General features: G+C 38.5%; 1 protein-coding gene across 1 annotated transcript in view; it reads left to right on the forward strand.

The window, feature by feature from the left end:
* Positions 1 to 11,399, forward strand: part of LOC111027595 (SLIT and NTRK-like protein 5) — a 34,171-nt gene extending 22,772 nt beyond the window's left edge. Inside the window, exon 2 of the mRNA XM_022305997.1 lies at positions 9,154 to 11,399. Coding sequence (XP_022161689.1) covers positions 9,194 to 11,080 — 1,887 coding nt within the window. The 5' untranslated portion in view covers positions 9,154 to 9,193 and the 3' untranslated portion in view covers positions 11,081 to 11,399. The remainder of the gene's footprint in view (positions 1 to 9,153) is intronic.
* The last annotated feature ends 2,437 nt before the right edge of the window (positions 11,400 to 13,836 follow it).

Consider the following 13,836-nt stretch of genomic DNA (forward strand, 5'->3'; position numbering starts at 1 on the left):
CAAACAGACTTGGACGGCGCCTCCGGTGCGGATATAACGCAATTATTACAATATAATAATATACGTATTACGACCCCGCCGTCGAGGACCGAAACGCTGCGCGTGTCTTGTGCACTATAATAGTATAGCTGTACGGCGCAGACTTGGGGCCGCGCCAAACCGTGTGCATTGTCGTCGTCGGTGTGTCGGTAAATATATATATATTATAAATATATATATATATATATACACTGCCCCGATACGGGGTTCCCCTCTTGCCCCGTCCTGCTGTTCGGGGTCCGCAAAACCTAATTGAATTTTACCTCGGTTTCGAGCTCCAGTTTTATATATATATGATGGGGGCCTCCATCGCCCCGGCATATATATAGGTATTATTATTATTATTATTATTATTATTGTATATATATAGATTTTTCTTTTTTCGTTTAATTTTTTTTTCCTCTTTAAACGACGTGCAGCATTCCACTCGTATGCGGACGACAATCGATTTATTCGCGGACCATAGTCCCGTGTGGTTGGCCCGAGCGGCGGGTGTGTATAGTATATATGTATGCATTTTTCGACCGACGGTCATGTATAATAGCATAAGGCATCGCGCGGTACGTTTTGCCGTTTTAAATATATATATATATATATATATATATATGTGTGTAAACGCCTATGGCATAACCTATATAATTTACCAGATATTATATGTTTATTGTTTATATTATTTTCTCCTGCAGTTTGTGCGATGTTTTCGCTACCTACGTTCTAATTAAAAACCCTTTTTCGGGTGAATCGAATACTATATATATATATAATACTATAAATACATACAGCGGAATTCCGAGATTCGAAAACGTTTCTGAATTAGAATAATAATTAAGAACAGTGAACACATATATATATAATAGTATAATATAGGTATACATCTCGCAAGATAGGATTAAAAATAGTCTTAGGTGCAGCAGCGAACTGCAGGATTAGTCCCCGAGTACATTGTTGTTTTAAATTATTATTATTATAATATAATTATGGTAATAACATAACAAACATACAGACATAAAGTTTTGCATATACTTACAAAACAAAGTCCTCCATAAATATTGTATTATTGTTGAAATTCAAAAGTCGGTGCTAGCAAAGGTTTTTATTATGCTGTCGTTATAAGTTATATTGTTTGTATTCCTGTTTAAGCGGAGGGCTTTCAGAAAAATTACTATTCGAAGGAATTCGTCTGACGTCTGGGCGTGTAATTCAAAAACTCCCTAAACGACAAAAGCCGAAAAAGATTTGTTGTTTTAGCACCGAACGTGTATGTATATAATATATATATACATACATATAAAATATATAGTGTATACAAGTACCTACGCACAAATACATATATATATATATATATACCTATATATTTATATACGGATTGCTTTGTGAAACGTTCCGCTGCAAAAATATGTCTAGCAAAAGCAATTTGTCCGGAGAACAATATGTAATTGGCGAAAACAAAACGTCGCCGAGCAATTACCCGTCTGAGATCATAAATAAATCTATATAAACGTATAAAATTCGTTCGTTTAAGCGTTGTTCAGTGTGCTGCACGGGCTTTGAACAAAAGTAGGTCAACTCCATCGTACCCGGAGATCGGTCCAATCGCGTCCCTCTTTTGATACCTATTAACCGAGTTAAGGAGAGCCGCCAACCGTGGTCATGGCGGTCTCTTATATCCACACACACACACACACACACACACACACACACACACACACACACACACACACACACACTACACACATTCTCTTATACTATATAATATGCATCCATGTGTGTATGTGAGTACGAAAATGTGAGTGTGTATGTGAATGTGTACATAACATATACCCTGTAATATAATACGTAGCTGTATATTATATACGAGTATCGGAGTATATGAGTAAATATATCTACGTAGTCGCGTTTCATGCTTTTATCCGGTCGCGCACAGAATTGTAGAGAAAAATAAATAAAATATTTCTGCGACTGTTTTACTGAAGAAATTTACATTTCAAGGCGGTTTATCATCATGCGCGTCGGGTATACGTTTTTGCGAAACGGTTAATAGTGAGTACCTGTACATAAGAATATGAAATTTGAAATATATATATATATATATGAATATACATTATATTATATAAAGAGAGAGGGAGAGAGATAAAGACTAACGCGTGTATTTGACGTACATTTCACGGGTTTCTTGACCGGTAGGCGAATAATGATTAAACTTGCAAAAGTCGCGGAAAAAGGTTCTTATGCTTTTTTTTTTTTAAATTTCTTGTTATAAACGTATATATAATATATATTTGTGTGTAGTATGTACACACGACGGCTATGACCGCATCAGATCCTGTAGGTATACTTGAACATGCCCGAGAAAATGGTTCAAAGGAACAGGACAATTCACTTATCCGACAAGGAGTGCGATCTCCACCTGCCGGTTAGGCCTCCTCTGAGACCAAACAAAACAAAACCATAGAACCAACAGAAAACACCGTGTGTCATATATATAAATCGAACGTCTGTTGAATAATAAATCGACTGACGAATGGATTTTGACGGATTTTTGTTTATTTATTTACCCACAACTTCTTTCTTTTCGTCCCTCCTTGGTCCTCCCCCCCTTTTATTCACCATTAACGCTGCAGGCTGCAGCGCTTCGTCAACACGACAGACAACCGTTTACCGTTATTATGTACACAACATTTCCATCCCTGATTATCGATTGCGTATTATCATTGTATAACAATATATGCGCATATGTATAATAAACTAATACAACATTATGCCCGGGGCGGTGTATTACATGCATTCAATTCCAACTTAATTGCAGAACTAATTCCAACTGAACATATTTAGGCAACCCAAAAAGTATGTTGAAGTAATGGAAACAATAAACAATAAGTAATGTCACTGCAAAACTGTGTCTCGTCATCGCCTAACACTTCGTGGACGACGCAGATGATAAACGTGTCAACACTTAATTAAATACGCAATCATTAAGGTCTTATTCAGTTCTTTGCATACTATTAAAAGCATGTTTACAAGCATTTACACTATAACTATGATACACAGCCAAGGCCCCGAGTTTCTTAGAATTGTAGAAACGCGTAATGTCATACTGGCAATATTAAATTTGCCTATATTATGCGAAAAATGCGTATTTGTTGAAATTCTCTCCAGAAATGCACCTATATCTACTGTAAAAATGTATTACGTTACATAAATTAGAATAAAAAACGTCAAAGAAGAAGACTGTTAGAACAGTGATAAAAAAAATGCTCCCTAAAATAAATAATGACATTATATTAAACAAATAAACACAGCGAGGTTGTATAGCGAAATCCCTCCGTTTGTATGATCCTTATTCAAATCCTTTTTGACACAAATTTTCTACGACAATGGAATCGCTACCCTTAAAATAATATAATAAAAGCATCATCTGATGAACAAATCCTCCCCTTGGTTAGGATTAAATGGATGAAAGAGAAAAAAAAGAGAGATTATGTAGAGAATTAAAGATAAATAAATAAATAAATATTGATGAACCTGACTAATACCGATTTCTATTGTGTAATCAACTAAAAAAATCCTTTAGAAAAATACTATTGTATAGAATTAATAAAAAAACTTTATCTGCTCTACCGAGTTTTCTAACTTTCTAATGTATTTTTTCAGTTCACCCGAAAAAGCTAAACGGTTTTTATACATTTAATAATAAACCAGAAAATATTTTCAAGATAAAACAATAAGTTATTAAAAAATGTTGATAAAAAAGAAAAATATAAATAACAATAAAAATAAACTGAACATATTTCGTGTTATCTAAACGAAAACTCCAAAATATTACTACGATATTATTCGATGACGAACACTTTAGCTGTTTAAATATACATAGCGGTACCTATACAAAATAAAAAAAATAATACTATTATGACGTTATCATTCGCAGTTACACGAACGACGAGATAGATGTATTATGTAATATTATGATACTCGTAATTAGTAATATTACCATCTCGATCACTGCCAGGTCATTAGGGGGAAAAGGTGAATGAACCTCCCACGTATAATAAACACAACAATAATATTAAAAATGTTCATTGTTTTCCACGTGTCCACTTTATAAGCTACCCATTATTATTTATATATTTATTTTACATTATACTGAGATTAGTTTTTGGGTACCCATCTACAACCTCTCTATCAATTCATAGAACTTTCGCCTTAGCCGTGCGTTTAAATGATTTTTCAATACAATGCTGACCTGATGGCAATGGCAACACGGCATGACAGTAATCGTATTGAATTAACGAATTTCTAACAGTTTGATCAACGACAACGGTGGCGACCTAAAAATGAAAACAGTGGAATATTATATTATGATTTATTGTACACTTTTTTTATTTAAAAATTAATATATGCGGGTGCGCTGCAGGATTTATAATGAAATATTTTCGGGAGTCCTACAGAGAGGACTTTTGGTCCATTTTCCACCCAGCCGACGGTGTATTATCGTTTGCATTTTTTTCACCCAGGGCTGTCCGTATTTAAAATAACAAGATGTGTGTTTAATATTTATCTTGCGCGCACTTAATATAATAATGTTACACGATATACGTATTAATGGTCTGCGCGCTTATAACTCAGTCACCGACGAGAACAGTTGTGATGTTCAACGGGCACTTGAAAATCTCGATCTCAAATATATGATGATGAAATAGTCGACGAATAATTGAATAAACCTACGACCACCGCTTCGCGTCACACGCGGTTGCTGCGGTAGCGTTGGTGAAGCGGTGCAGAGCGAACACTGAACAGGTCAATGTTTACTCTCGGGCGGCGCTGGTGGGAAGAAATAGTATAATATTTATTTTCGTGAGTTTAACACTCGTTTTTTATTCCGTGCTCCCTGAAAACGGCGTTTTAAAGGTGTACGTCCTGAGGGATTCCGTCTAAATCCGTCTCGCATCATCACTATTATAACAACGACGCTGCCGCCGCCGCCCCCATCCGCATTCCCTTATCTCGGCCTCTGCACGAGTACAGGTCGCCCACTCGCCCATATAGGCGTGCAGTGCATACACCAGTAGAGCTTTGTGCTCACAGCAGATCGCACAATCACCAGTGAGCCTGTCTCAGAGAACGAGAGCAGTTATGACTATTATACATAATACTTTTGGTTTTTAGTCCGTGTCGAGAAGAAAACACTAAATTCGATTCGAGAACAACACTATAATATGTATTAATTTCAGTGCAGATGACAATATTATAGTACATAATAATATATACACGACGCGGACACTGACGTTTTTTCAACAAGCGATCACGACTGCAGTGTTTGTGCTGCACGTACACTTGCCGTGTACGAAACGTTTTTCATGATGATATCGTAATATTGAATCGTATAAAAATGTGCGATAGACGCGGTGTGAACGAAATACGGTTGCCGGTGCGCCGATGGGGCGGAAAAATTAGACCACACCCGGTTACAGGTCTTAAGCGCATAGTACCTACCTATATAGGTATTATAGAGGTACACAGTTTAAATAATAAATTCACCGACGGTGCCCGCGTACAGACGTCGATTTCCTTATAATTTTTCGAACACTCTGCCGGTTCGTGCACGCGAAATGCATTGCAGGTATGCAAATCGCGTACGCGGAACTCGACGAGACGATAAACTCGTTAATTATTATGTCTTGCCAACTCTGCGGCGTGTGCCTACACCATTGCTACCTACAGCCGATCCGGGAATGCGATTCCGTCGTGCGCGTTATAGTGTTCGTATATTCCGTTGAAGTGGCACACAATACACTGTGGCGAGGGCGAGAGTGAGCGAGAGAGAGAGAGAGAGAGTGAGAGATACAGACGCGGAAACTTTAAAGTTTAAACGTTAAATTTCCGGGAACACCGCATGTTAGGGGAAAAAAAATGGATTAACCTCAGAATTTCCAGAGCACTGCATTAATAAAGTTTTGATGAACGCATGAGCTGGGGTCGGTTTTGTATCAAAATTGAATAGGAATCATTTGCGAGCGCTCAGCGTTCACATAATGTATGGGTACTTACTGCTCATACCTATACGTCTCGTAGTTAAAAACTATTACGCGCATTAGTGCAGTATAATATGTATAGCGACGCGTCGGATGAGGCGAACAACCGAATGGCGTGGGCGATTACCCCTCCCGTTACACGCTTGAAATGCGATATAAGACTGTTAGAGGTACTTTTGAATAATTTCGAATTCAATTAAATAGTGCAGGTAATATTGTGTTCTTCGTACACGTGCGCACACAAAGAGAAACAATTTCGGAAAACATAAAACATGTCAATGCAGCAACGTAATAATTGAAAAACTAAAAAGTTTTAAAACGTTCAACCGTCGGTTTTGTGCAAGTTTTTAATAACGATATATTATATTACACTCAGCCCAATTCGTACTCTACGGTGACGGCTGCGTGGACGGAACCGAATATTCCATATTATAATTATGGTTACTGCGCGACAGGCACACCGGCAAGTTGTGTAGTTTTATATTTTTTGTCATTCTCCGACCACGACGGCGGCAACGACGTTATATTGTATCAACTAAAACTCGTACAAAAAAATTCGCAACGGTTATACGCAGTTACTCAGTTTAATTGCTCAAAAAAACTCCACAAAATACCAAAAAAAAATTTTTGCGAGGTTTAACTGACCGTGTAATAATAACCCACCTTTATAGTAGAACACGATTTACGGACGGTCTATAGCTATTAACGTGGTGACTAAGGTTGTAATAATTTTATATAATATATTATTTTTAAAATAAATTGTTGTAACGTTACATAAATACTTTTGAAAAACCTTCTAATTTCTTTTAGAGAGAAGTTGCTGATACAATTCTGTGTATGGGTTGGGTTGTTATTCTATGTAGTTAAAAATATTGTTTGAAAAAAAACTGTTTCTGTTGAAAGAAAATAAATCGGAAAATGAAAATTCCTTTGAGAATAAAAATGTAAAAATATATGTCTAAGGCACAACATTTCAAAAAATAAAAACAAAACAATTTCATCCATCAAAAACCTAAGAGTATTATGAAAATATTGGTGTTCACAGCGTTAGGAAATAAATTAGTGCACTCTGGTACTCAAACGGCTTACGACACGACCGAGCAGAAAAATATACATGTCCGATTGTAGTGATGTAACTTTTATGAACAGTAAAAGTCTAAAAACCTCTATTGACGGACACTATCGGAATGGATATCTCTACGACGTGCATTAACAAAATATCACTAACCATCAGACTATAATGTATTAGTACTCGGACGTTTCGTTCTATTCGTATTCATCTCTTTGTTGGTCGACGTCCTCGTGGTTCGTTCTACACAGATAAAAACCCGTTTCACTGTTGCATTTCGTATAAAATCTAGCAACGTCTCATTAACGAGAAATAAAAACCACGGCTAAGCATTTTAACAATATTAAATTGTCGTGTGTGGGTCGATTTATAACGTGCGAACGTGTGGAATAAAAAAATAAATAAAAAAATGTTTTAAAAAACTAAACAGCACTGCCCGCACACATAATATTGGCGATGTGTGTTTCGACCAAAACATTTGAAATACAATCGTTTCGCTTACGAGTCGAAAAAAAAAATACAAAGAATAACAAAAACGTGTTGAAAAAAATAATTATTAAACCATAATAGTGATAAATCAACGACAGCGGCTGTTTCACGCGCGTCGGAATATTTTCGGTTTCCTGCCATCGCGATCGCCTGCTCCGAGCCCCGGCAGTGCACGTTTTTATTTTACGAGGTCTGCAAAATATTATGGCTCAACTCGATCGTTTTGTATCCAACGCCTAGCCCGACTTAACCAAATCCCTGCTTTGTCAACACATAATATTATAACGTACTATTATTATTCTTGTCATTATTACTATTATTATTATTATTATTATCATTATTATTAAGTGCATCGTATACGTGTTTTAATAACAATGTATATTGTGTACTCTCTCCACACACTCTGCAGATGAACGATAAAAAAAAATATTAAAACATCTCGTGTTCTTTCCCCCACGTGAGTCATATAATAATACACTAATCGCCTTTGTTGCTTCTTAAGCGACGCATTCATGTATGAGATTCCGTAAAATTTGAAATACAAAATTTGAAATAGCTTTTCACTGTACCTATTTACTTATGGCTCACTTAATCCCTCGCACGCTGCAGATGATTGTGTGCGTAAATATATAAAACAATAATTTATCAATCACGTTTACGGGCTTCGTAATAAATCAACTGTAGTGTTTTTTTATATTTAATATTTTGCAGTTTAACATGCGAACGGATCGATATTGAAAAAAAAAACGAACGTGTAAACAATAATTATTTAACTAGTATTTCGCCGAAACACTCCTGAATTCGACCTTCGGCCGTTCGATAAGTGATTTAGGTGACCGCGAAAGGTTAAAGACATCGTGCTAAAGTCTGACGGTTCATAATAATTATTTATCAATGTGTGCTATTAATTGTATGTATTATACAAAAACGATTCTTGGTACTTCTAAAGTACGTAAAAAACTGGTGTGCATTATTGATTTGTGGCATACACTCCTCGGAATATTTCCCTACTCAGATTTCTTTTTCATTTTACATGACATGCAATTGCTGACATTACCAGTAACAAAGAAAAACCTTTTATAAAACGTCATTGCAACAGAGAAATCGCGGTGTTATACTCTGACCTTAATGCATTTTGAAACATAAAGTATGTTGTGAAGTCGTTAATATTCGCGGATACAACTGTTGTGATTGTGCTGCAGATAATGCACACATTTTATGTAAATTGAACGTCACCTATATGGTTAGACGAACAAATATAATATAATATTCACTCTTATAGGACGCAACAGTCGTAAAATCATATTAAAAATAGAAATGCCATAAGATAATAGGTACATAGGTATTTAGCATTAAAATTGTAGCTGTGTTTGAAAATTAGGCTCAAAATCATAAAACTATATTACATTTAATACGACAATGCTCGTGTATTTTAATCTACAATAACATTGTATTATCATTTTAATCTTTTACTATAATCGTATTTTGTTGATCGCTTTTAACGATTTGTTTTTTATTATATTGCAGATGTTTCACGCGTGGACCGTGTAAGCCACAGCGAACCGAAATGTTTGTGACCAACCGCGTCTCGGCCACATGGGCCCTCACGATATTGGCCGTGATCGCGATGATTCGGGCCCACTGCCCGTCGAATTGTTCATGCGATGACGACACCCTGGTGGTCCTATGCAAAGAGGGCAACCTGGACGTGATCCCGATCACACTGAACCCGTCCATTCAGAGACTGATGCTCATGTACAATCGTATCAAGATCGTGGATGCATCGTTCCAGTTTTACGGGGCACTGCAGTATGTGGATATATCACACAACCACCTGGTGAACATACCCAATAAAGGGTTCGAGGCCCAGGAGAAACTCGTTGAGCTCCACCTGAATCACAATAAGATCTCATCGATCAACAACAAGACGTTCATCGGGTTGGCGTCGCTCACCATACTTAACCTACGTGGCAACTATTTGGAAGACCTGCCCGATCGGCTGTTCGCAGCGCTTCCCAAACTAGAAGAACTCGACTTGGGCGCCAACCGAATCACCCGCATCGATCCGGCTTCGTTTCAGGGCCTAACTCGACTCCGGGTGCTGTACTTGGATGATAATCAGCTCCGAGCCATACCCACTCCCGCTTTCAAGTTCCTTGGAAACCTGGCTGAGATGCGCATCGGCCTGAACGCGTTCACCACGCTGGACGATGACTGCTTTGCGGGTCTCGGCCGTCTGTCGGTGCTCGAGCTTACCGGCGCAGCATTGATAAACATAAGTTCCAATGCTTTCAAGGGATTGACCGTTCTCAGGCGGCTGGTGCTGACAGACAACCGGCTATCGGCCATACCCACCAAACAGCTGTCTGACCTGAATCGGTTGGAAGACCTGTGTGTGGGGCAGAACGACTTTGTGACGATCGAACCGAACGCATTCAAGGGGCTAGCCAACTTGCGATCGATCGACATATCAGGTGCGTCTCAGCTGTCAGTTATCAAAAAAGGCGTTTTTAACGACAACCTCAACCTAGAAACGATAAACTTTAGTAGCAACAAACAGCTAGCGACCATTGAGAACGGTGCATTCATGGGGCTACCTAACCTCCGGAACTTGATCATGCGCAACAACGCATTCACGTCATTCGCCGAGGCTATGGTCACATGGCAAGAACTGCAGCAGATCGATCTGACCGAGAACCCGCTGGTGTGCGAGTGTTCAGTGCTGTGGCTCAAGGAGCTGCTGGCCCGCCGCAACACAAGCCACGTGAACTGCGCCAGCCCGGCACAGCTCAAGGACAAGCCGCTCAACTCACTTGGGTCTGACGACCTATCTTGCGCCAAGTACTATACCAGGCAGCAAGCCATCGTGGGTGCGGTGTTCGGGTGCACTGTAGCATTTATAGCGCTCATGTTGCTGTTGGCGTACCGGTTCCGGAAGCGTCTGCATCATTCGCTGAAGAAGACGTTCTGGAACAAGGAGACGGTGAACCGGAAGGACCTAGAATACCAAAAAACGTTCTCGGACGACGAATTTATCGTACGGAACACAAATACACAACATCATACTGGTCCACATGGACACCAACCACAGCAACAGCAACAGCAACAACAACAGCATCATCATCACCACCAGCCCCAGCACCACAACCCTCAGCAGCACAACCAGCACCATGGTGGCGTTCAACACCACAGTCAGCCACAGCAGCACAAGCAGCAACACCACCACCTCCAGAACTTTCAGCAGCACATCCAGCAGCAGCAGCATCAGCATCATGGCAACGACCATCACATGATGATGATGATGGCGCCGGCACCACCACCTCCACCACCTCCGCCACTGCACCATGGCACGTACAGTCATCACAATCAACACCTGTACCAGCCACAGCAACCACGCCACCAGAACACGATGCCACATCGCAACGACAAGCCGATACCGGTCACGGAACTGTAGCTAGAGCTTTTCGCCTCAACGCCAACGGGCGAGAGGCGATACCAGACCGCCGGAACATCCGACGGTACTACTAGTGTCACCGGCTTTTCATACATTTCAGGCGAAATCTGCAAATATGGAGGTGGTGGCCAAACGTTGAATAATCGATCTCTACCACCGCCCGGTTACCGTGTTTACCACCCGCACTCTCTCCGTCGTTTTTGCGACTCTTAAGCCCAGCCACAAATAATACGCACTTGCCAAGCCCCGTTTTACTTGCCCCTCTGCCCTGACGACCCTGATCGCACCGATAAAAATAATCCAACGCACACGATCCACTTTGCCATTTTCCTCCAAATCATATGCCACTGATTAACCGCCACCTTGTAGCCGGCACAAGTGCTACGGAAGTTGTCGTCTCGAGTGTGCTAGTGGCTGTGGGATGAAGGAGAGGCTAAGAGGCTTTTGTAAACCAGTTACGCACAGATCGGTAACATGTAAAGCACGCGATATGCCTCATTGTATGTACGTGTTGGTGTATAATATATACCAGCTGGTGGAAATTCGAAAGAGTAAAGACTGTAGTCGTTGTGTTTCACGGGATACGTTCATGATCGAGTCCAGAAAAATATTCAATATAGAAAACCGACACCGTCGCGGCCCTACTGTATCAAGGCATCAACATATATCTGTGTTTGGAGAACGTTGGACACATACATTCTCTAGATCTAGTCGTAGAGTATTAGTTTAAAAGATAAATTTATAAAAAAAAATGTATGTTTTGTAAAAAAAAATAATTTAATACTTTTTTTGTTGTTTTCTGATCAAACATTCATTGTTTATATGATCGTCCCCTTGTATGGGTCAGACGTTTTTCAATAAATAAATAAAGATATTGTTGTCGTAATCCAAACCCGACGATTTTTTTTGTGCTAATAATGATCAATTTCAGAAATCGTCATTATAATATGTGTAGCTCTCTACTTTTTATAAAATTATTATTACTATCATAATATTATATATGTTATACATAAATATTTAAAATAACTTACTTAACATAATAATTACTCTCTTTTTTTATATAATATAGTATAATATTCAATACGGTTTCATAGTGTATTACGTCATAATATTATAATGGTATTTTTCTAAAAAAAAAAAAAGTGAAAAAATAAAATAAAATTCATTTTGATTATTAGTAGTGTTGTTAGGGTTGAAAAATATATTATTACGCAATTATTATATTACGTCTTTGTGCTTCTATGGAATGTTTTGAATTAAGTAGCCTTAGAAAAAAAATACACATAACAATGTTATCTAATGAAAATCTGTTGCATTTACCCGTAAAGAAATGCATGGTAGACGACTGCACATCGGTGTCGCATTCACTGCGTCGATATGCATTATGTATTTTCCTCATATCACACGGCCAGATTCCTGCAGAGTGACACGCTACACAATCCGCCGGATATATTATATTAGCTATTATATTCTTCTCTCGGCTATCTGTTTCTACAGTTGACGTTGTAAAAATGAAAAAAAAAAATGGTTTAAAACGATCTCTCACAGTTTATTGGTAAATTAAATTATTATTATCATTTTTTTTTTTGTTCGCTCGCTTTCCAAAGAGGCTCTACGGCATTCGATGTCAACGCGATCCCGCATCCACGGTCTCATTTCCTTTTATAATTGTTTTTTGTTTATTATTATTCGATAATTTACTTTTTTATACAACCGTATTAGTGTTATTATTTCTACTCGGCCACCCCCTTCTCACCCTCACCGCTGTACACTCATAATAATCCCCTCGATTCTACACAGTCTACTGCGGAGCGACGAGTTTTCGAGTACTTCGAATCTGTCCTCACTCGAGTGCAATAAGGTTCCTATGCACACACGCGGCAACGTCGTGCACTGTGTACGCTGTTTGAAAACCTTGCAGCCTCCACGGGCGCGTTCGAAAATTATTAAACGGCCCTACTCTATTTATTTATCGATCGACATTCCGGTGTAAATACATCAGCGGCTACTTCGTACAACGGTCTTAAACGAAATCCAACAACCACACAACCGCACCGACTACAGGTATATAGGCACTAGAACAGTCGTTTGTGGTGACGGTTATTAGACGCTGTCTCGCATCGATTTTTCGGTCGGTTTTTTATTAAAGCGCGTTTAACGATTCCAAACTGCCGATACAACGCGATAAAACAAAATAATATTATGTAATCGAATGGGCCTCGTAGCGTTATAGTTTAACCACTCTTCGGTGCCGCAACAAAACAAAACAAAAAAATGTTAATATTTACTATAAAGGCTCTGTGATAATGATATTTTTGCGTGTGTCTGTCATTTCCACAGTAGATTATAATGATGATCGTTTTAATTAATCATCTACGTGTCCCCCGAGTACGCGTTCAATTCCTCAATTCCTACCTAGTAATATTATGTTCACGTATATTATCTGACCTCTTCAGAATTTTTACCTCCTTTTAACTTGAATTAATTATACGTAAATGTTGAGTTCATTGTTATTATTATTATTATAATTTTTTTAACCCTTCAAAAATAATTAACAACTACCCTCCATCCAACACGTTTCTCTTAACGCGTTTTATTTTTTTATTTTTTCAACTGCTCACACAATTCAGCGAAATATTTGACCACAAAGGCGATCTATTATTTATGGTCGTATGAACTTCATTATCAGCCATTATCACTTTTTATTTTCGTAAAGTTGTGCGAAAACCTCTTTTATTTCTCGACACGTCATGTTT

Source organism: Myzus persicae, unplaced genomic scaffold, assembly GCF_001856785.1.
Source record: "Myzus persicae strain clone G006 unplaced genomic scaffold, MPER_G0061.0, whole genome shotgun sequence".
Taxonomy (NCBI): domain Eukaryota; kingdom Metazoa; phylum Arthropoda; class Insecta; order Hemiptera; family Aphididae; genus Myzus; species Myzus persicae.